We start from the raw sequence: 24270 nt of genomic DNA on the forward strand, positions 1-24270 counted from the left end.
ATGGACTGGAAGGATCATTAAAATGCACATACTACAAAAAGCAATCCACAGATTCAATGCAATCCCTACCAAAATACCAATGGCATTTTTCATAGAGCTGGAACAAATAATCCTAAAACATGTATAGAGCCACAAAACACCCCCAATAGCCAAAGCAATCTTGAGAGAGAACAAAGCTAGAAGTATCATTCTCCCTGGTTTCAAACTATACTACAAAGTGACAGTAATCAAAACAGTATGGTAATGACAAAAAACAGAAACACAGATCAAAGGAACCAAATAGTCCAGAAATAAACCCACAGTCAATTAATTTTCAACAAATGAGGCAAGAACATCCAAATGGGAAAAAGACAGTCTTATCAATAAATTGTGCTGGGAAAACTGGACAAGTACATGCAAAAGAATGAAAATGGACCACTTTCTTATACCATATACAAAAATAAACTCAAAATAGATCAAAGACCTAAATGTAAGATCAGAAACCATAAAACTACTCGAAGGAAACAGGCTGTTAGCCCTTGGACATTGGCCTAAGCAGTATTTTTTTCATTTGTCTCCTCAGGCAAGGACAACAAAAACAAACAAATGGGACTACATCAAACTAAAAAGCTTTTGCACAGTGAAGGAGACCATCAACAAAACAAAAAGCCTACTGAATGGGAGGAGATATTTACAAATGATATAATCAGTAAGGATTAATATCCAAAATATATAAAGAACTCACACAACTCAGTATCAAAAAACAACCCAATTAAAAAATGAGGAGAGAATATGAACATTTCTCCAAAGAAGATATGCAGATGGGGGCACCTGGCTGGCTCAGTGGATGATGCGACTCTTGATCTCAGTCAGGGTCCTAAGTTCGAGCCCCACGCTGGATGTGGAGCCTACTTAAAAGAAAAAAAAATTTTTTTTAATTGAAAAAAAAAAAAGAAGATATGCAGATGGCTAATAGACACATGAAAAGATGCTCAACATCACTAATCATCAGGGAAATGCAAGTCAAAACCACAATGAGATATCACTTCACACAGATCAGAATGGCTACTATCAAAAAGACAACAGGGCACCTGGGTAGCTCAGTTGGCTGAGCATCTGACTGTTGCTCAGGTCATGATCCCAGGGTCATATGATCGAGCTCCCATATCAGGCTCTGTGCTAAGCATGGAGCCTAAGACATTCTTTCTTTCTCTCTCTCTCTCTAACTAAAAAAAAAAAAAAAAAAAAAAAAAAAGACAAGAAATAACAAGTGTTGGCAGGGATGTGGAGAAAAAAGAATCCTCCTGCACTGTTGGGAATGCAAAAAGGTGCAGCCACTATGGAAAATAGTATGAAGTTTCCTCAAAAAAATTAAAAGCAAAACTACCATAAGATCCAGTAGTTCCACTTCTGGAAATCTATCTGAAAAAAGCAAAAACACTAATTCAAAAAGATATACACACCCCATGATCATTGCAGCATTATATACAGCCAAGATATGGAATTAACCCAAGTGGCCACTGACAGATGAATGGAAAAAGATATGGCATATACATACAATGGAATATCACTCAGTCATAAAAAAGAACGAAATCTTGTCATTTGCTACAACATAGATGGAGCAAGAGGGTATTATGCTAAGTGAAAACAGTCAGGTAAAGATAAATACCATACAATTTCACTTATCTATGGAATCTAAAAAACAAAACAAACAGACAAAACAGAACAGAAACAGACTCATTGAAACAAAGAACTATGTGACGGTTGCCAGAGGGGGTGGGCAAAATAGGGGAAGGAGATTAAAAGTACAAACTTCCACTTATAAAATAAACAGGACATGGGGATACAATGTATAGCATAGGGAATACAGTTAATAATAGGTAACAATTTTGTGATGGTGGCAGATAGTAGCTAGATTTAGATGGTGATCACTTAATAATTCTATCCTTCATAAAATATACATTTACTGAGAACCTACTTTATGTTAAAGCACTAAGCTAGCTGAGTAAAAATATATGTAAGACTGAAAACATCAGAATTTTCTAAACCAAGTTGAGTAACCTGAATAAAACACTTAACACTATGCTTTAATTTCCTTATCTATTAAAAAAAAAAAGGACAGCATTGTTTGCTCTGCATATTTCACTTACATATAAAGATTAATTAAAAATATAGGTAAAAGCATTTTATAAACTATGAAGTATAATATAGAGACTACATACAGCAATTAAAAAACAAAACAAAACATGCATACCTTCTGAGTGAGGTATGGATTTTCCCAAGGTTGATGGTCTACTGTACTACAATAGGGAAAAATTTCAACCAGTGCAATGTATAGTAATACTTACAATGTATAGTATACAGCGGTATATCACTCTCCCAGAAGGAAATTCTGTATTTTAGCCACAGGGATATATACACTACTCTCATGATTTGAATCATACCATAATTAATTAAGAATTAAATTTTGTCTAATGAACTTTCATAGTTTATTTTAGGCAATGTATTTGCTATTCCCTGGTCTTGTGCATAGAATCTAGTATGAAAGAAATCTCTTCAATTTACATTCTATTCCAACCAGGTTTGTACACAGAAGGTCTGTCTGACTCGCACTGATAAGTAAACAATCTAGGAAGTTATTAAATGTTCACATAATCTGAAGGTCTATCATTTTACTGCACAAATTACTGCTATAAAATATTTCATTAAGAAAGTAATTCTATTGCTTACACAGAATTTATTACAAATAGGCCCAAAACGTTGCTTGTCTAAATTTCAATTATAAAAGTAATTCTATCCCTCATACAGAATTTATTACAAATAGGCCCAAAAAGTTGCTTGTCTAAATTTATTACATATAGGCCCAAAAGGATGCTTGTCTAAATTTCAATTATAAAAGTAATTCTATCCCTTACACAGAATTTATTACAAATAGGCCCCCGAAAATTGCTTGTCTAAAAAAACAATAAAAGTCATGGGGTACTTGCAAATATATTTAATAGTAACATAATAAAGATCAAGTTTAAGTACAGGAAAATGTATATACATTTATATAAGCACCTTCCAGGAAGCAGTTTGGCAATTTCTGCCCAACGATTTCCCAGCCGCTTATGTGCTTCATAGATGATCCTGTCCTCCTCTTCTGTCCAGGAAGATTTCTTTACCTCAGGATTCAGATGATTATGCCATCTTTCTCTACACTGCTTGCCTATTCTTCCTTTCAAATGTTTTGCAATTAAAGACCATCTTTTTGGCCCATATTTCTGAACTAATTCAATAACCTAAGAAACAGAAAAAACAAAGTTTAAAAAAGAAATACCTTTTTAAAAGTTTATTCATGGGGATGCAATGTACAGCACAGTGACTATAGTTAATACCGTAATGCAGGGGCGCCTGGGTGGCTCAGGGGGTTAAGCATCTGACTTCAGCTTAGGTCATGATCTCACAGTTCGTGAGTTCAAGCCCCACATCAGGCTCTTCACTGACAGCTCAGAGCCTGGAGCCTGCTTCAGATTCTGTGTCTCCCTCTCCCTCTGTCCCTCCCCTGCTCATGCTATGTGTCTCTCTCAAAAATAAATAAACATTAAAAAAAAATTAAAAATAAATAAAAACTATACTGTAATGCACATCTGAAAGTTGTTAGATCTTAAAAACTCTCATCACAAGAAAAAAAAATTTTTAACTATATATGATGACAGATGTTAACTAGAATCCTTATTGTGATTATTTAGCAATACAAACCAAGAGCAAATCGTTATGTGGTACACTTGAAACTACTATAGTGTTACATGTCAATTTAACATGACACAGTGAGAATACATCTCAATTTGAAAAAGCATTACCTTGATAGAATTTCAAAACATAACTCAAGAATACTATTTCTTTTAAATGCATTAAATCCAAACCACAACTACTAATTGTTAAGTTTATTTAAGTTACTAATAAGTTAACTAATAAATACTAATAAATACTAATTCAGCATTGGCCAAGTACAAAAGTTTACCTCAAACTTATCTAAAATACAATGTGCTAATTAAAGTGACTTGTAAGTTAAAATGTTATTACTGAAAATCAATTTAACGGTAAAAATGTTGAGACTTATAGATTTTCTACTCTTTCTTTAAAAAAAGCTTCAGTTGGGGGCGCCTGGGTGGCGCAGTCGGTTAAGCGTCCGACTTCAGCCAGGTCACGATCTCCCGGTCCGTGAGTTCGAGCCCCGCGTCAGGCTCTGGGCTGATGGCTCAGAGCCTGGAGCCTGTTTCCGATTCTGTGTCTCCCTCTCTCTCTGCCCCTCCCCCGTTCATGCTCTGTCTCTTTCTGTCCCAAAAATAAATAAAAAACGTTGAAAAAAAAAATTAAAAAAAAAAAAAAAGCTTCAGTTGGAGGCCAAATAAATCAGTTTGGAAGCAAGAAGGATCTACAAAGTTATTGTCTTCTCATTTCTTCCTTTCTCATACTAAAAGGATACAGAACACACATTATAAAACCTATCACTGACCATCAAGTAAATCTTACCAGTTCTGAGCCTAGTGAACTTTTTTTTTCCCCTTGAGTGGCAGGAAAAAATGCTCTAATTCCTCAACCCTATTAACAACATTTCTGCCATAAAGAGCATGAACTAAAGCCAATTCCTAGCGGAGGGCAGCAACTTTCCCATTCTTCTCAGTCTTTTATAAAACAAACAATTACCTTAATATCGAAATCACCAAACCTTTTAGAAATACAGTGCTCTGGTATCTATCTTATTTTGGGGCACATTATAGGTCAAGAGGGAAAGTTAAGAATGACTTCCTCACATATCATGTTATCAGATAAAATTAAAATTAAAATTAAATTAAATTCTGTTTTTTAAAATGTTAACTCAATTTTCAACAAGCTATACCCTAAATGTTACTAACCTAAGCTCTAAATAAGATAAATAAGCTAATAACACTTTTCCTTCTGTAAACTAAACTCACAAAGAAAAGCTATATATATTATACTTGGTTTGACTCAATTCAGAAAAACTATATTTCAAGACATTCAACTTTCAATTCTTCTACAAGCAGCAACCAAATCAAAGTGATTTAAACATAACCTTTGTGACAAAACAATATATTAGGAAGAAAAAAAAAACCAATCCACCTACACAGTGAGAATAAAATATATGAACATGTTACCCTCTGATCTTCTTCTTTAGTCCAGGGACCCTTTATCAATTCTGGATTTAAAACTTTCTGCCATCGATGCTGGCACTGAAAATCTGAACGATTCTGAAAGAATTGATAATTTTGTTATTGAACAATGTCTTCCAGAAAGCAAGTCAACCTAAACTCAAGAAGAAAGTCTTCAAGAATAATGCATTCAATAACATTCTTTAAACTGTAATATTTATCTTATATGCCTGTGTCTCAATTCATTTTTAAATTAAAGTCTCTGGAAGGGCTTAGACTATATATTTTTAAGTATATATCTCTACACTGTGCCTTATAACACAGATACTGCCATGAAGAAATGTATCTGAGCACTTGGGTGGCTCAGTCGGTTAAGTGTCTGACTTCAGCTCAGGTCATGATATCACAGTTTGTGGGTTTGAGCCCCATGTAGGGCTCTGTGCTGACAGCTCAGAGCCTGGAGCTTGCTTTGGATTCTGTGTCTCCCTCTCTCTGCCCCTTCCCCATCTGCATTCTGTCTCTCTCTCTCAAAAATAAATAAACATTAAAAAAAATGTATCTAAGATTGAGAAATAAAAGAGAGTAAACAGAAAACTATACAAAATACACAAATGAACTCAAATAGCACAGCAGTCTGGATTCATACAGTACAGCAGTACTTAACTCTATACAATTTAAAAACCCCCAAAGGCATTACTAGGCCACTGCATGGTATTTAAAGGATTTTTATACATGATGACCTCCAAGTTATCAAGAAAAAACTAGAGGCACCTGGGTTATTCAGTCGGTGGGGCATCTGACTTCGGCTCAGGTCATGATCTCGCAGTCCATGAGTTCAAGCCCCACATCGAGTTCTGTGCTGACAGCTCAGAGCCTAGAGCCTGCTTTGGATTCTATGTCTCCCTTTCTCTGCCCCTCCCTGCTCACACTGTGTGTGTGTGTGTGTCTCTCTCTCTCAAAAATAAACATTAACTCCTATGTATAATAAATAATGATAATAATAATAATAATAAAACAGTTAACTTCATGAATGACAAAAATATTAGAAGTATATAAAGGGATAAATACAAATACTTTGTTTACCAGTCACTGCCTTTGTGTCTAGTGGGTCTCAAGTTATTTTTATTTAAACTGAGTTTCTTCATTTATGGCTTCAAAACATCAATGCTGATCCATTTTTAAGGCTATCATTTTCTTCAAAATAATCAGACTGCTCCTGTATGTGCTTGTAGCATTTCTTTGTTCACTTCATTTGCTGCTATACCCTCAAGTTAAACTGGTAAACCTAATATAAATAACTTTTCTAATTTAGTTTCCATTTATCTAACACCTGCTAAATGTCAGGAAATATGCCCAACATCCTATATGTCATTTCTAATTCTCACAACAATACTACAAAAACGAGTACTATTATTTACATATTATAGACAAGGAAGCTGAACATCAAAGAAGTTAGTAATTTTTCTAAGAGCAAACAGCTAGTAGAGCTGGCACTTGAATATAGATCAGACTGACTCCAAAACTTACGCACTTTCCATTATCTGGTCTCAATTTTCAGGTTATGTTGGAAAGCATCATAACAATTTAGAAAGAACATAGGTAATCTGATTTCTGATATCCACAGTAGTCAAAACAAATTCAAATGTGACTATTTTGCCTCCCTACCTTTAATGTAGTAAGGAACAAAAGGAATATATGTAAATTATAAATTTTGTAAATTATAAACTTACATACTAATGGATAGCATGTGAATAGTATGTAAATTATAAAATTACATACATATGTATGTATGTAATATAAAATTACATACATACATACTAATGAATAGCCTGTGAATAGTATGATGAACGAACAATAAGTAGAATTCTTTTAAAGATCAATAACCCCTTAAAATCCAAATAAAGGTTGACAAACTTTCAACAGAGCTTTTTCTGATTTTATTGATTAGCTGCCAAAAGATTTCCATACATTTAACTTCTGTCAGAATGTCTTAACATTTATCAGCAAATATTTATAAAGCCCTACCCAAACCTAGTATTTTCATTTTAGATTAGTAATCTTTTTAGGCCCCTATATAAACTAATTACTAGAAAAATCAGACTTTTTAAGCCTTTGGCCACTATAGGAAGATCAGAAAAACAGAGATGTTTTTAGAAAGGAAACCTAAGTCTAAAGTAATGAAGACACATTTTTGAAAAACAGCAAATTTAACCCAATAGCTTATGTTATCCATGTTATAAATAGAAGAAAATATTTCACTCACTTGAAGATGACTAGCAATTAGAGTCCAATCATCAGTTCCGTGTTGTTCAACCAACTTCTTTAACTTATCATCCTATTAAAACAGGTGTGAAAATTAGAAAGCTTTCTTTCTTTTGCCTATTCCTCTATCGCTAAATATAGATAACTAATTCTTTCATGTCATATCTGATGACCATTTGTAGAAGGATAAGCCACTGTAATACAAGCTCTCCCATTTACTACAGTGTTTCTGTCAGTCTTAACATCATACCACTATTCACACCTCTGGTGGAAGAAAAATATGTGCATATCAGTTGATGAATAGCTTTTCTCATGTTTTGCTTTTCAAGATCTTTAATTCCTTTATTAAATATTATTAACCAATAAGTACAAGTATGAAATTACTAAACCTTATCATGTAATTACCTCATCTCTTGTCCATTTTACTCTGTTCCAGAGTTTCTTCAATCCTTTTTGTTGTGGTACTTCATAATCATGATCAGCATACTGGAGGTCATCATCCTCATCCTCACTAAAACAAAAACAAAAACAAAAACAAAAAAACACACACAATTGTTGGGGCGCCTGGGTGGCTCAGTCGGTTGAGCATTTGACTCTTGATTTCGGCTCAGGTCATGATCTCATGGTTCATGAAATAAAGCCCCTTGTTGGGATCCACACTGACAGCATAGAGCCTGCTTGGGATTCTCTTTCTCCCTCTCTCTCCACTGTGTATGTGTGTCTCTCTCTCCAAATAAATATATAAACTTAAAAATTGTGAAATCAAGAATTTTATGCAACTTTGTAAATTCAATCATTGAATCTGTGTATACAGGTATGACTGAAGAAGCCACCCAGACTAAAAACATACGTCCCAACAGATTATTCAAGATATAAAAAAGTAAGAGTTATACAATGTAGAGTAGGTATAGTTCTTACTGACACCAGGAGTTGATATGCCATCAGGGGTCAATTGTAGACAAGGAAAGAGTTTATGTCATGCTAAGGAGTTTGACTTTCATTCTTTATTTGACCTTTATCCTAAAGGGTCAAAGGACTTTAAGTAAGGAAGTAAAACACAAATATCTCATGTTTCAGAAAAATCACTGGCAGGATGTAGAGAAATGGAGAAAGACCAATTAGTAATTTTTTATAATAATCCAAGTAAAAAATCATTAGGGCCTGACACTGGTAAAGGTAAAATACAAAACACAGTCACATCCAGTTAAAAGAAACAATGGAAGAAATGATCCATTAACGTTACAAAAACAACAAAAACATTAAAACATGTAGAAATAATATGAATATACAAGATCAAAATATAGTAAACAACAAAACACTATTGTAATACACATTGGATCTGAACAAATGGAAAAACATTCAGACCACATTCCTGGATAGGAACAGAATTACAGATGTTCATTCTCCCTAAAATAATTCATAAATTTAAATTAAATTAAAATACCATTATATTTTCAGAGGAATTTAAACATGCTGATTCTATAGTTCATATGGAAAAGTAAACAAATAGCACTACCCAATGAAGACATACTGCAGAGAAACAATAAATAAAACAGAATACTACCGGCACACAGATACACAGATCAATGGAAGAGACTAGAACATTCAGAAAAAAACAAAATCCAAATGGGAATTCGGTAAATTTTAACAGTAACATATCAAATCAGTGGTGTGAAGATGGATTTTTCAATAAATGGTAAGACAGAGGGTAACAAATTTTAAAAACAAACTTTGAGGGGCGCCTGGGTGGCTCAGTTGGTTGAGCATCCGACTTCGGCTCAGGTCATGATCTCATGGTTCATGAGTTCAAGCCCTGCATCAGGCTCTTTGCTGACAGCTTGGAGCCTGGAGCCTGCTTCGGATTCTGTGTCTCCCTCTCTCTGACCCTTCCCAGCTCATGCTCTGTCTCTCTCTCAAAAAATAAATAAATAAATAAATAAATAAATAAATAAATAAATAAATAAAATTTAAAAATAAAAAAAATTTATAAACAAACTTTGAGTCCTACTTTAAAATAAAAAACTTTAGATGAAGCAAATATATTTAAAAAAAAAATGAAACTGTAACAATACTATTTAAAAAAAAAATAGGGTAGGCCTGGGCACCTGGCTGGCTCAGTCAGAGAAGAGTGTGACTCTTGACCTCAGGGTCATGAGTTTTAGTCCCATGTTGAGTGTAAAGATTACCTCAATAAATAAAATTTAAAAAAAAAAAAATAGCGTAGGGGAGGCTGGGTGACTCCGTTGGTTAAGCATTGGACTCGATTTCAGCTCAGGTCATGATCTCATTTCATTTTGTGGGATTGAGCTCCACACAGGGCTCTGTGCTGACACCACAGAGCCTGCTTGGGATTCTTTCTCCCTTGCTTTCTGCCCCTCTCCCTCCCCTGTGTGAACACGTACACTAATGCACACACACACATTCTCTCTCCCAAAATAAATAAATAAACTTAAAAAAAAAATAGGGTAGAATTCCATCTTTTTATATCCTTGAGTAGAACGGATCTAAATATAACAAAATCAAGAAACCATAAAAGAATAAACCAATGAAGGTAGTAATAGTGGCAACAATAAGAAGTGCATGAAAATGACAAATATGAAAAAAGTAGAAAAAGATTTTGCAAGGAATCAATGACTCCAAAATTTCTGGCTTTGGGAGCATAAACAGAGCTATCCACCAAGATAAAGAATAGAAGGAAAAACAGAACTTTGGGAGGGAGAAGAGAATGGGGAGAGTCTCAGGCAGTTTTGGACTAGCTAATTTCAAGGCACTTGAGAAATATATAAGAGGAGATATCTAGAATAGCACAGTCCAATAGAAATATAATGCAGCCATATATGTAATTTCCTAGTAGCCACATTTTAAAAATAAAAACATGTCAAAATAATGTTAATTATGTTATTTAATACATTAAAAATTATCACATAATCAACATAATCATGCGCTACTTTACATTCCTTTTCTCTTACTAAAGAAAATCTAGTGTGTATTTTATACTTAGAGTACATTGCAATTCAGACTAACCACATGTCAACAGCTCAATAGCCACATGTGGGAAGTGGCTATCCTATGGGCAGAGCAAATCTAGAAGGCAACTAGGCCCAATATCTTCAGCTCAGGTAGGAGGCCTAGGGTAGACACATAGTTTTGACAGTCACCAGCATACAGAGAACAATTAAAGCCATGAGAGCACAAATCCCCAGAAGAGAGGGCAGGTCTTTATGATAAACTGAATCAGAAGACTTTGAGTAGCTAGAGGACTGAATACAGTCATGAGCATCTGATAATAACAAGAGCTAATATTTGTTTAAACTTTCTAAGTACCAGACATTCGGTCGTCTATGAAATTTCTCTCTTAAAACCCCACAACAACCCCAAGAAGAAAATATTATTATTCCCATTTTACATAATAGGGAGCCTTGACTTAGAAAATTAACTTCTTGCCCATAGTTATGCCAAACACAGCATGACTGAACTCCAAAATCCACTACTTAACCACTATACTACCACATACTAGAAAAACAGGGAAGAAGCTGGAAGACACCAAAGACACCAGAAGAACCAGGTTCTAGTTACAACTTTACTTATTTTGCATCCTTGGACATACTAACCTCTTAGGGCTTTAGTTTACCTGTTTGTGAAATGAGCACCTACCTGATAGTGCTTCTTTAAGGATAAAATTAAATGAAAAAACACATAAAATACCTCATATAGGATTGTGGCACAGAGAGGTAGTTCAACATTAGTATTATGTGCATAGGCTGAATGACCAGCAATATCCATGATTATTTCTGCTATTTCAACTCTTTTCCAAAAATTCACTCAGATTTCAAACAGTTAATGTTTGATGATTTGTTTAATCTCAATGTAATATATTTAAGAACATGTGGGCAGTTCCTAATATCTACACATAGTTTAGTTCTTACAAAACTGAAAAATGGAGGCCTAGATTTAACATATACTGTCTACAGATCCTTTGCAGGAACTTGATTTCCCTTGATTTGTCACTTCTATAGGACCAAAATTCTTCATATCTGACCAAGCAAGACTCCAAGAACCCCAAGTCCCCTACCTATATAGCTATCTATCTCTGCTTCAGTTCAATACTTTTCAACATTCCAATGCTCTCTCACTAAGGCCAGTGTCTATTTGTAACATTAATCTGCCAGTCCCACTTTCATATATGCTTGTTTTGTTAACTAATCTGAAAATAAAAGTTTAAAAAAATAAATACCTGTTATTTGCTGCCATCTAAAGCTATCAGAAATATCACCTGATTAGCCAAGATGAAATTGTTACAATGGAGATGGTTCAGGATCCAATGACTTCATAAATTTCTAAGGCTACCAAATCAGATAAACACCATATTGAGGCTTTCTGTCCCATTTGTATATATTCATGGCATCTACCCTTCCTTTTTAATGCTCATCACATATGCCAACCTTCCCAACCAAATAATAAGTTCAGGAGTGCAAAGACCGTATCTAATACATTGACCTCTCTGCACAAACACAGTACCTATAATATTTGTAAAATTAATGACTATTGAATGATCTTCCTTACTTTTACCTCCTCCAAGTACTCTGTATCCCAAAATTAGCTCACTCCCTTCCAATCCAATCAAAATTTCCACCTCTCTCAGTACAACTGACCTCAAGTGGATATGAGAAAGAACTTTTTTCTTTTTTTAACAAATGAAAATATCTTTAGGAGAAGGTGAAAGGCATTCCCATTTATTAAAAAGGACTTTCAAAATCCAAATGCACCTCCAAGTGGTAGAATTTTAATTGTTTGTTTGCTGAAACAAAATATTCAGTACACAATGGGTTCTTTAGGGTATCTACTAATATTGCCTAACCTTTCCTAAAACTGTCCCTACCAACACTGACACTTCCTGCCATCCCAAAGAGCCCTCAGTCATGCTTTTCACAGCTTCCCCTCTTTCTTCCCTCCCCTCAGATCCCAACAACTTCCACAATAGCATATTTGAGACTGCTTTTTAAAATTGGGTTATTTCTGGAGGCGCCTGGGTGGCTCAGTCAGTTAAGCGTCCGACTTCGGCTCAGGTCATGATCTTGCAGTCCGTGAGTTCTAGCCCCGCGTCGGGCTCTGTGCTGACAGCTCAGAGCCTGCAGCCTGCTTCATATTCTGTGTCTCCCTCTCTCTGACCCTCCCCTGTTCATGCTCTGTCTCTCCCTGTCTCAAAAATAAATAAACGTTAAAAAAAAATTTTTTTTAATTGGGTTATTTCTGGATCAAAACAATATTTAATTTGGGGACCTGCCTATATAAATCTTGAGTATTCAAAAAAATATCTACATCACATCTGTACAAAATTCACCATGGGTTCTTATCAAAATATTTTAAGTTAAGGATATGAGTCTAAAGATGTTACTTGGGTCAAAAGACTAGTGTGCAAGCAGCAGTTTTCCTAAAAACTTGTTCAACTTTAAGATTCTGCCTTATTTTTTAACCATATACTTGATTTGTGAGAAATTTCTATTTCTACATGCGGTTTCATTCTCTGTTTTGCATCAGCATGGTCATCAGTTTCAGACAGAGTTATACAGCCCAATGTTCAGGAAGCTGGGTTTTTTGAGTGGGTTAGTGTGAGGGAGGATTAAAGTAGAATTCTTAGAATCATCTCTCTACCACTGGGACTTTCCTAGAGTCTATCCACCCAGCTACTTCTTAGTTTTAGCATAAAGTTATTTCTATATTAGTTAAGTAATTGTTAAAGGATGATGTAACTTTTAAATAAGTGTGACAGAATAAGATCCTAGAAAATTATCAATATCACTAGCTACAACAGAATGATGCCTGAGAATGCCTACAATTTGCCAAGAAAAAAGAAAAACTCCACAAATAATCTCACCAACATCCCACTTTCACCATTTAACAGTAAAAATGGTTCCATTGCTTAATAATGGTTAGATACCATCAAAACAAATCCGTTCTATTTTTCTGCTTTTCAGTGTCTTCCTTTAGCATTTCTATATTATAGCAATCGATAATGATAATAACTAAATAAAATCAACTCCCTACCTTATAAACAAATAAGCCATTTTTAATCTAGAGTGACTGATCTAGAAGACAGCAAAATGGGTGAAATTATTGGTCCCATCACAAAGCAAAAATAGAAGAGGAATTTGGTTTCTGAATCTTCATCCAGGACTTGGGTTTCCAAAATTACTCTTCCAGTTCTATTTTTTAAGTCAAAGAAAATATTTATTCTATAACTGTCTAATACATAAGCTAAGCACTACATTAAAATGAAAAGGTTTTTTTTTTTAATTATGAATGAACAGTGATTAGGATGAGTATTAAACAGCAAAATGAAATGCATGCACACATACACACATAAATACTATGACTCATTAGGCCAGGAAAATGGCTAAGAATAACTCTACACTAGGCATGAGCTAATAGGATATTACAGTCATAACTTACCCTGTGAAATAATACACAAACTATTCTTGACAATATTAACACAAAATACTTGACAATATTAAGATAAAACATTAGGGAGAAGTTCAATTTTAAAGGACATTAATTATCTCACCTAAAAAGAGTAATATAAGGTATTGAAAGGAAGAACTTGAGAATTTTTTAAAATTTACTTTTATATGAAAAGAAACTACTGGTTTGAAATTAGAGATATATCAAGTTCTTTAAAATTGGCTCTAATAAAATCACTTCAACTTGATCATATTTTAAGTCATAAACTGCATCAAATATGAAATTTTTATCAAAATCCAAAATTATATCTTTATTATACTGTCTTAACAAGGTAATTCTGTATTTTTTAAAGTCCAATTGAATTCAAGGTATGAAAATTTACCAGGTTGATTTAATAAAGTGAAATCAGGCCACCCAGTGGTTAATATTATGTACTGCATACATGAATATTTTATTTCCAAACATAGGCTGCAAGCTAGCATCATTATAGTAAGACAAAATTGACTTCATTTGACCATTACTAATAGCAATACTGAAATAAATACTGAAGGGAATTTTACCTAGCTATTCATAAATGAAAATAATGAGAGAATTTTTCTATTTTATTCCATTAGTGTATATATTTTTAAATGAGCAAGGATGATTACAAAAGGGTTCAAAACAGGATATATATTAAATCTAGAAATTACCATACAGACCATAAAATCCAACCCCCTACAAAACAGATTTAAAAACCTGGATATAGAGTTTACTTGCTTTCCTAAAACAATTTGCTAGTTAATGACAAAGCTGATTAAAAAATCAGTTCTCATACTTCAGTATTCTTTTCACCCATAATACTCATTTTGCTGGAAACAACATAGTAAAATTGCTTCCCCTCACACACATACATAACCACTGAAAAACATTTTCCAATGCAAAATCTGGCTTTTACCTTTATCAAGTGTATATATCTGAATCTGTTACTACTTAAATAGGTCTTCTAGGTTCTAAATGACATTTTTTAAAGCTTATTTAAGGGTAGCCCTGGCTTTTAAAAACTAAAATTAATTACTTAATACATAATGATGCTTAAAAATCAAACACGTGTTGAGGCGCGTGGGGGCTCAGTTTGTTGAGCTTCCGACTTCGGTTCGGGTCATGATCTCACAGTTAGTGGGTTTGAGCCCCCGTAGGGCTCTGTGTGGACAGCTCAGATCCTGGAGCCTGCTTCGGATTCTGTGTCTCTCTCTTTCTCTCCCCTACCCCACTCACACTCTGTCTCTGTCTCTCAAAAATAAATAAACATTAAAAACAATTTTTTTAATCAAATACATGTTAGTAACAGATATGCCAATTGGTATTGCCTGTAAAATATATCATTAAACCCCCCAGTGGGATCTAAAACTATTTAAAGTCACATTAAATGAGCCTTTTCCTTTATGTAAATCTAGTTCAGAGACACTACAGCAATCTTAAACAAAAAGCAAAAGAGCCAACATCCTTCAGTTGTTTCAACCTGAGGTAACAGTTTTTTTACTCTTTTTTTCCCCATATCATACAGAAAAAGTATACTACAGAATTTATGCCCATAGTCTTATGTAAATCATTTATACAGCAAAGTACAGTTTTTGCTCAAATACTTAAATAGTTGTATAGTGGAGATCTTAAATTGACTAAATTATTTCCTTTCTCATTCAACTATAAATTAAGTTCATATTTATTATTGAGATATTTAGCCAAGAGACATGAGACTACACTTTGCTCAACAAATAATTTCTCCTTCAAAACATTTCACATTCTATTCTCTTCTAAGATAAATAAGACATATTTTCATAAATAAGCAATATAATTTAGAGCATGAAACATTCAAGTATGAAGATCCTAAGAAATACACCACACAGAGATGATAATTTCTCACCACATCCTCTACCTCTACACTCCCATAGGGAACACAGCTTCACCCCACCACATTTAGTTACTCCAGCCTTTTGACTTTTTAACTCATTCTACAATACTTTTCAATTCATACAGCTGACAAGGAACAAAAGTCAACAGTACAATTAATGTTTAGATTTCAGGGCTCACAGTACCGCCAATAAAAGAAAATAACCTACACAGGCAAATTAGTCATTAAATCACTTCTCCTTTCTTAGTCTATTATTATTAAGCATACAAAAACTATGAAAAGAACAGACAAAATCAACCAGAGAGGGCAGGGTTCTGACATTCAAGCATCCCTGTCTAACCATAACTAAATGCTGATGATAGCATTAGCTAAGACATTCTTTCAAATAAGATTAACATCAATAGTGATAGGTAGATAATGCCACACAATAAATATAAACAAACTTCCATTACTGAGTTGACATAGTCAAGTGTCACCTTGCTTAATGAAGTTACTTTATTTTTAAAATTCTGTATATTTAAAAATCCAAAAGAAAAGGCCTAAACGAGTTCCTCAGTAATTATAATTATAGGAGCTTTTAATATTGATTGTTTTTGAAGATTAGGAAGTTAATTAGAGCAGCAATTCTCACCTGGGTGATTTCGCCCCCCAGCCTTCAAAACGCATTTGATAATCTCTGGAGACATATGATTGTCACAACTGGGGGAAACAGGGTGTTATTGGCATCTACTGGGTAGAGGCCAGGGATGCTGTTAAACATACTACAAAGCACAGGACAGCCCCCCCGCCCCCAAAGAATCATCTAATCCAATATATCAATAGTGACAAGGCTGAAAATCCTATTCTAGAGGTGGGTTTATGCATGTGTATGTGTATATTTGTTCCACCTCAAGAGTTTGACCTATACTGTACTTGCCACAAAATAACAGTCTAACAAGGACTTAATCATATATTTCATGCTGATTTCTGCGAAAATACCCTACATAAGCAGATACTTAATAAATGAACAAGGCAGCAAATATTGTGTCGCTATTGCCAGTTTTTAACAGAAATCTGCAATGAGTGAATCCTAGTACTAAATTCCAAGTTTGGAAATACATCTCTCGTTAAGACTTTAAGGTTGTGGACCTAGATAAACAAAGCCATTTGTAAACCCTACCAAACATCTTTTAAGGTTTATTTAATAATAGTGACAAAAGACACCCTAGTTTTGTGCCACCTAAGTGGTTACTACACACAGTTTAGGTGTAGCTACTATAGCAACATATAAATAAAAATTAGATGAGTAAACTCCTCCTAGCAAGTTTCCAACAAAAAAATATGCCCTACCTCTGGGCAACACTTAGTTACAGTCAGAGCCAAACACGGGCACTAAAAATATTCAGTGAATCAAACATTGTTTTAAGATGAAGCTACTGGTGGTAACAGTGTGGCATCTTCCCAACAGAAGATATTAAAAAGATAAACATAAAGTTGAGACACGGTAATGGTAACTACAGAACACGTCAAAACGGTCCTCTCTCATCAGCTATTCCTAAGGGGATTTTCCATACCTGTCAAGGCAGCAAAGATGGCAGAGTCGTCCCAGCACAGGCTTATCACATAGTTCCTATTTTAATTGGTACAGTAGTTCAGAAAAAAGTCTCTCCGAATACCATTTTCAAGTCCGGGCTGTACACTAGCACTTCTACGTGCGCAGGGTACTCCCTAAAAGCGCACAGACTTACCTGGCAAGAAACTCCGACCAAGATGCGGCTGTGCGAGATTGGAGTCTGGACGTGCGCTGTGGGGAGAATCAACTCAAAAGAGCAACCTGACCATGTGTTACTCACTTTCTGCGCCTTAAACATAGTGGTCCCCAACTCTCCACAAGTCACGGCTGGGATCCAGCCAGCCGGGCCGAAGCGGCTGCGGAGCAGCGGGAAGCAAAACCTCTGCCCCAGCTGGGGAGGGCCTGATGGGGACGCACTGGGTAAAGGAAGAGAATCTGAGCCGAGACTGTGCCAACAGGCCTGCGTAAAAGGGATGTCACCCACCTGCGCGACCTCTTCGCCATCCTTCAAGTACCGCATAGGCGCGGGCTGGGCGGGGACGCAGTTCAGCCTCCTCCAGCCTCAAGCGAATGTTCCTTGTCCCCGACCCTCCAGCCGCTTCCCTCGCTCCCTCTCCGAGGCGACCGAGAGTGGAACGCACGTCCCCGGCAGGGCAAGACGGAGGGACGGAGGGGCGGACCGCGACCCGCCCCCGGCCCGCAGCGCCACTCCTAGCCCCGGCCCGGCCCGGTCAGGGATGCCCCCAACATGTCAGCAGGCGCGCTCTCGCCCTCCCTCGACCCCTCCCGCCGCCTCTCAGCCTCCTAGCTGCGGTCCGAGCTCAGCTCCGCGGCTGGCGCCGACCCCCACCCTCACCCCGCAGCGAGCAGCTCTGCAGGGCTCGCAGCCTCCTGCAGGGTTTTGTCCGCACCGCCGAATCTCGCGCCCAGCCTCCCTCAAGAGCCGCCGTTTGAATCTGCGCACGCGGCCCCGAACCTCATTGGCTGTAGCGGCCGCACGCGGGGGGACGAGGGCGTGGTGGGGAGAGCGCGCGCGGCTGAGGGCGGGGCTGGGGAGCTGGAAGTCGGGACTGGAACTCGCGGGAGTCGGGGAAGGAGCTGGGGATCAGGGGGTGGGGCCGCAGGCCGGGCTCTCCGGTCCTGCTTTGACAGGACCCGGAGCGCGCCCAGCGCCGCACCGCGCGGGGCCTTCTGGGAAAGCGAGTTCCGGTGCTCGCAGAGAGGCGGGTCCGGAAGCTGCGGTAAGAGTCCAAACTTCCCGGAGTGTGCTGTCAGTGTCTCTGGGGGTTGGGTGGCCCCGCCTAGGCAAGTCCCCACAGCCTTCTCTCAGCCACAGCTCCTCCACTCCGAACTCCTCCGGGTGTATCCCGCCTCATTAGTTTGGAGGCGCGGTCTTCGGACTTGAGACAAATCTAACCATAAAATTTGCGCGGCCGTTATTGCTTAAGCAAAAATGTGAGCTATTTTTGCCCAGACATCATAGCTACTAGAGTAGCGAAGGCTGTGGCAGAAAACTGAATATCAAGAATAAGCAGGAGTGACAGGTGAAAAAAGGTTTTAGCTGGAAAGATGCTTGGCACAGAAAAGGAAATAATCCAGGTCTGCGTCTGGTCTTGGCAGTGCCTGCCCTTAGCTCGCTCTCCGGGAAGTAATTGATGCGCGATGAAGAAGCCCTGATCCAGGAGAATAATGCAGGAAGACAGGAGCGGACTGGGAGTTTTGCCCGGATAAATGAGTATGGTAGTCAACTGTGGAAAGTGACGGTCTTTCCAGGAGAGACGGAAGAGGGAAGAACTGCACCGAAGGAGCTTCAGCAGTTGTAGCTATTCTAAAGGATTCAAGTATGAAAACTAGGAGCTGCTCGGTTCAAATAGTTCAAATAACATTAAAGTAGATTACAGTAACCACTACAAATGGTAAAAGATCCAGATTTGCAAGGTACCATGCTCTACTGCATAGAGCACTAAACCACATGTTAATATTATAACAAACTTACATTTTGCTATTTTGAAATTTTACGCATCAATTTTTGCAAATCAGAGATGCAGGTGCAAATGTGAATTGAAGAAGAGCCTGCATGCACTACTTTCAAAACTTAAAACGTCTTTTTATGTATTAGCTCCTTTTTCTCAAGGTACGGATTTGGGGAAGGTAAAACACCTTTTAAATCATTCCTTATTGTGTTGTTCTTTCACTTTTTTAAAAACTTAATTTAGAAAGTAATGTCATTTGAAAACAGTGTTTTCTGATTTACTCCTGAGTCATACATTACTCGGTTTATTTATATTCTAACAGGAAGCAGAATTTCTGTTATATTTTAGGTTTTTTATACAGAATACATTTTTAGAGTTTGATGGCAGGTATTTTAGATTTTGACAATAAACTAAATACCCCTCATTTTAGAGATAGAGAAAAAGGTAATTCCTCAGAAAGATCACATTGCAAATTCATTTAAATCACTTAGAGAAGGACAAAGTGTACAGTTAAAGTGGTTCACAGTCATTTGAATACATATACTCAAATGTAATTGAGAATTGGTTTGGTTTTGTTTTTTAGCGAAACATTTTAAAAGTGTTCTTATTCAGAGTATATAAGGAGTTTTCAAAACAATTAGGAGGGGAAAAAGCAATGAAAAATGGGCAAAATAGTAGAACAGACCCTTCACCAAAAAAGATATACGAAAGGGAAATACACCACTTGAAAAGATGCTTCACATCATTAATCATTAGAGAAATGCAAATTAAAACCTCAGTGAGATACTACCACATAGTTAGAATGAGGGAGGGAAAGGACTGTGCAAGTGTTGGTGAAGGTGAAGATGCTGAGCAAATACAGCTTTCATGCATTGCTGGTAGAAATGCAAATGGAAAAGCCACTTTGGAAAACAAATGTTTACAGTGGCTTTATTTGTAATCACCAAAAACTGCAAACACTCAAAGGGATCTTCTCATTGTCACACTTCTCAATACCAAGAGTTGGTTTTGAATAGTCTGTTAAAGCTTCTCAAGTTGTTCCACTAAGATATAGGGAATTGTATACCAAGGGAAGATAGATTGGGAACAAGTGTTGGAAATTTCTTTGAAAACTATTTTATCTTTTAAAACTCATATAAGGGTGCCTGGGTGGCTCAGTCGGTTAAGCGTCCAACTCTTGATTTCCCCTCAGGTCATGATCTCATGGTGATGAGATTGAGCCCCACATCTGCTCCATGCTGGGCCTGGAGCCTGCTTAAGATTCTCCCTCTCCCTCTGCCTCCCTCTTTCTCTCAAAAAAAAAAAAAAAAAACCTCACATGAAGTTTTCTTTCTACTCCATGACAAATATATTCCTGTTTTCAATTATAAAAATGATTTTTCAAGCATGTACTAATTTACTTTCTTACTCCAAGTCTTTAAATACATTGCTAAATTGCTTCATTAATATTAAATCAGCAGTATGATGCACCATACACATCCTTCCCATGGTTATACCAACTTCTTATCCTCCCACAAAGGCCAAATACTCCCAAGCTTTGCTTATGTTAGTTTGAAAAGTTTTTGCTAGCTTAATATACTGAGAGGCTATACTTTTAATAGAGTTGTATCTGTGATTCTCATAGAGTTTTGTCTGTTTTATTTATTGCTAGAGTCCCAGTCCCTAGAATAGTAGTAATATGTTAATATGCTCAAATACAATCACTATACAATGAACAAAACAAAGGCAAATAATAAGCACATGGATAAATATAAAAAGTACAAATTAAGTTTGAAATACCATTTCATGAGTGCTAAGGTTGCAAAATATTTCTAAATCCTGCCAACTAAATTTGAATAATTCCTTGATATTAGTACTGAAGCTGGTATAATCCTTTTGGAAAGCAATACTGAGCAAAAGCCATAAAGATGTGCATAGCCTATGACAGACATTTTATCTTAATATACTGTAATTCAATGTAAGCAAAAAAGTTGTCATTTAGTGCTTATAGTATTATATTACATTAAAACCCCACTTTGGAAGTCTTCATATTTTGAGACTAATTTTAAAAAATTTGTCTAATGTTTATTTTTGAGAGAGACAGCAAGGGACATTTGTCTAATGTTTATTTATTTTTGAGAGCATGAGCAAGGGAGGAGTAAAGAGAGAGGGAGACACAGAATCCAAAGCTTGCTCCAGGCTCTGAGCTGTCAGCACAGAGCCCTACACGGGGCTTGAACCCGCAAACTGTGAGATCATGACCTGAGCTGAAGTCAGACACTTAACTGACTGAGCCACCCAAGTGCCCCAGATTTTAAGACTAGTTTAAATGGTTCATCATCAGAGAAGAACAATTATACAGCTAGTAGAAATAGTATAATATTAAGGCAATGCAATTAAATGACTATTACATTACTGGGCCCTTCTAGGTGTTGAGCATACATTCATCTTAGGCAATATTCACAACTTGTATAATTGTAACAATCCTCTGAGGTAGGTACTATTATTTTCATCCACTTTATAAATGGGAAAAATAGTGCACCAAAAGATTAACTTGTCCAAGGGCATTTAATGGCAGAACCAAGATTGGAATTAGAAACCAAGCTTCCAGTCACTCTACTACCCTACTATCCATGAGAATTCCAACTATCAGTATAGTATATACTATAGACATAGTATGCTGTAGAGCAAAGAGCTAGTAGCAGAACTGTATGATTAATATCTTATTCGTATACATAAGAACTCAGGGTATGTGTGTATGTGGGTATGTGTCTAACATTATAGAAAATGGTCTATGGACTACACACCACAAACTGTTTAACAGTGTATCACTTTAGAGAAAAGGATGAGATAGGAGCAGGATGGGCTTTAACTTTTTCATTTTATATGTAAAGTAAATGTACTTTTATATTATCTGACTTTTTAAAGCATAAATTCTTGTTTATTTTTTAATTTTAAAAAATGAGCTGCCAATAGAAGGAAATAGTGTAACTATGGTATATAAAACAATATTGATAATGCTAAATAAGTATGCTTTGGCAGAAATGATGAAACAAAATATTATGTGCTCCATCTGAAAACAAAACTCAGATTCAGATATCTTGTAGGGACACCTGTGTGGTTCAGTCAGTTAAGTGTTGGACTCTTGATTTCTGCTCAGGTCATGATCCCAGGGTTGTGGGATTGAGCCTTGCGTTGGGCTGTGCACTGAACATGGAGCCTGCTTGAGATTCTCTCTCTCTCCCTTTGCCCCTCTCTCCTGTTCACATGCTCTCTCTCTAAAAAACAAAACAAAACAAAACAAAAAAACCCTACATCTTGAATATATAATTGTTTGCTCCAACCTCTCTCTCCCCACTACCAATATATTTTGGTAATCTGTACTTTACATTTAGGATGCTATTTTAAGTTTGATGGAAATTATAAGTAGAAATCATACTGTTATAACCAGCTATAGAATTCTTAGTTTGGCTTTTAAAGGTAAAAATAAAAGTCGTTGATCTGCAAGAAAAAAAAACTAAGAGAAAAAATGTTTTAAAGTGTCCTTATTTCAGGAGATGGGTAGGGGGGATGGATTAAATAGGTGATGGAGATTAAGGAGTGCATTTGTGATGAGCACCGGGTGTTGTATGAAGTGTTGAATCACCATATTGTATTCCTGAAACTAATATTACACTGTATGTTAACTAACTGGAATTTAAACAAAAATTAAACAAAAAATAAGTGTCCCTATTTCAAACCAATATCCTTTGCTCTACTCTTTTGTGGTAAATGGCCACCCAAAGTATCCATGTCCTAATTCCTAGAACCTGTGAATATAATACCTTCATGGCAAAAGGGACTTTGCAGGTGTGATTAAAATAAGAGTCTTGACCTGGGGAATTCAGTTTGGATTATCCAGGTGGATCCAGTGTAATCACAAGGGTCCTTAAGAGTAGAAGAAGGAGGGACACCTGGGTGGCTCAGTCAGTTGAGCATCTGACTTCAGCTCAGGTGATGACCTCACAATTCGTGGCCCAGTGCCATGTCCAGCTTTGTGCTGACAGCATGGAGCCTGCTTCAGATTCTTTGTCTCCCTCTCTCTCTGCCCCTCCCCTGCTTGCTCTCTCTCAAAAATAAACAAACAAACAAACAAAAAAAAAAAAAAAAAAGGAAGAAAGAAGCAGGAGAAAGAGATTTGGAGATGTTATGTGTTAGCTTTGAAAATGGAGAACAGGGTCATGAACCAAGGAATGTAAGCAGCCTGTAGGAGCTATTAAATAAATCAAGGAAATGGATTCTCCTCTAGAGCCTCCAGAAAGGAACACAACCATGCTGACACCTTGATTTTAGCCCAGGCAGATTCTTTTGGAACTTCTGACTTCCAGAATTTTAGGATATTAAGTTTTTACTGTTTTAAGCCACTGAGTTTGTGGTAATTAGTTATAGCAACAATAGGAAACTACACCTCTGAAATTTTCAACATTTTTAGCCTGTGGTAATAAAAGTAGTGCTTTCTTTTCAAAAGGTAATCTTTCATGGCATTCAAAATTTAGCACTTATTTACAAGTGAGCCTAATAACTGAGGGTTCAAAATGAAGAATAGGAACTCCAAATTAAGAGAGTACTCAGAGCATTAAACAAGAGAAATAATTTACCAGATACCCCAAAATCCTTAAAGCAGGACTATTGCTTATCTATAGGAAACATGACATGTGCCAAGATACGAAGGTTATGTGCTTCTCCTCTTTAATTCTAAGCTTTCTACCTTTTTAATTTTATTAACTTCCACTTTATCAGGGACAATATCTTGTTTTTCTTTTGTTTTTGTTTTTGTTTTTGTTTTCAGCTTCCCCTACTCTCCTGGCTTAGGACATCCAGGAACTCCCAAATGGAACAATGAATTTGGAAGATTTGGAGGGAATTTGTGGTTATTGAAGATCATTACTGGCATTTAGTGTGCCAGTTCTACTAACAGAAAACTCTTGTCATGTTTGAAACAGTTCTGCACAAGGAAGAATTATCCTGACTTCCATTCAACATTCA

General features: G+C 36.4%; 1 protein-coding gene across 5 annotated transcripts in view; it reads right to left on the minus strand.

The window, feature by feature from the left end:
- The window catches only part of MYBL1 (MYB proto-oncogene like 1), a 43543-nt gene extending 25176 nt beyond the window's left edge, over window positions 1-18367 (minus strand). The window contains exons 1-5 of one of the 5 annotated variants that reach the window (XM_060610652.3): window positions 17778-18367; window positions 7800-7905; window positions 7396-7467; window positions 5139-5231; window positions 3040-3260 (exon numbers count right to left, since the gene is read on the minus strand). In XM_060610652.3, the coding sequence (XP_060466635.1) occupies window positions 3040-3260; window positions 5139-5231; window positions 7396-7467; window positions 7800-7905; window positions 17778-17797 (512 nt within the window). In that variant the 5' untranslated portion in view covers window positions 17798-18367. The remainder of the gene's footprint in view (window positions 1-3039; window positions 3261-5138; window positions 5232-7395; window positions 7468-7799; window positions 7906-17777) is intronic. The other 4 variants (XM_060610655.3, XM_060610650.3, XM_060610654.3 and 1 more) reach the window with 4 other exon arrangements.
- Window positions 18368-24270: the final 5903 nt, after the last annotated feature.

The sequence above is a fragment of the Panthera onca genome, chromosome F2 (assembly GCF_046562875.1).
Source record: "Panthera onca isolate mPanOnc1 chromosome F2, mPanOnc1 haplotype 2, whole genome shotgun sequence".
Lineage (NCBI taxonomy): Eukaryota > Metazoa > Chordata > Mammalia > Carnivora > Felidae > Panthera > Panthera onca.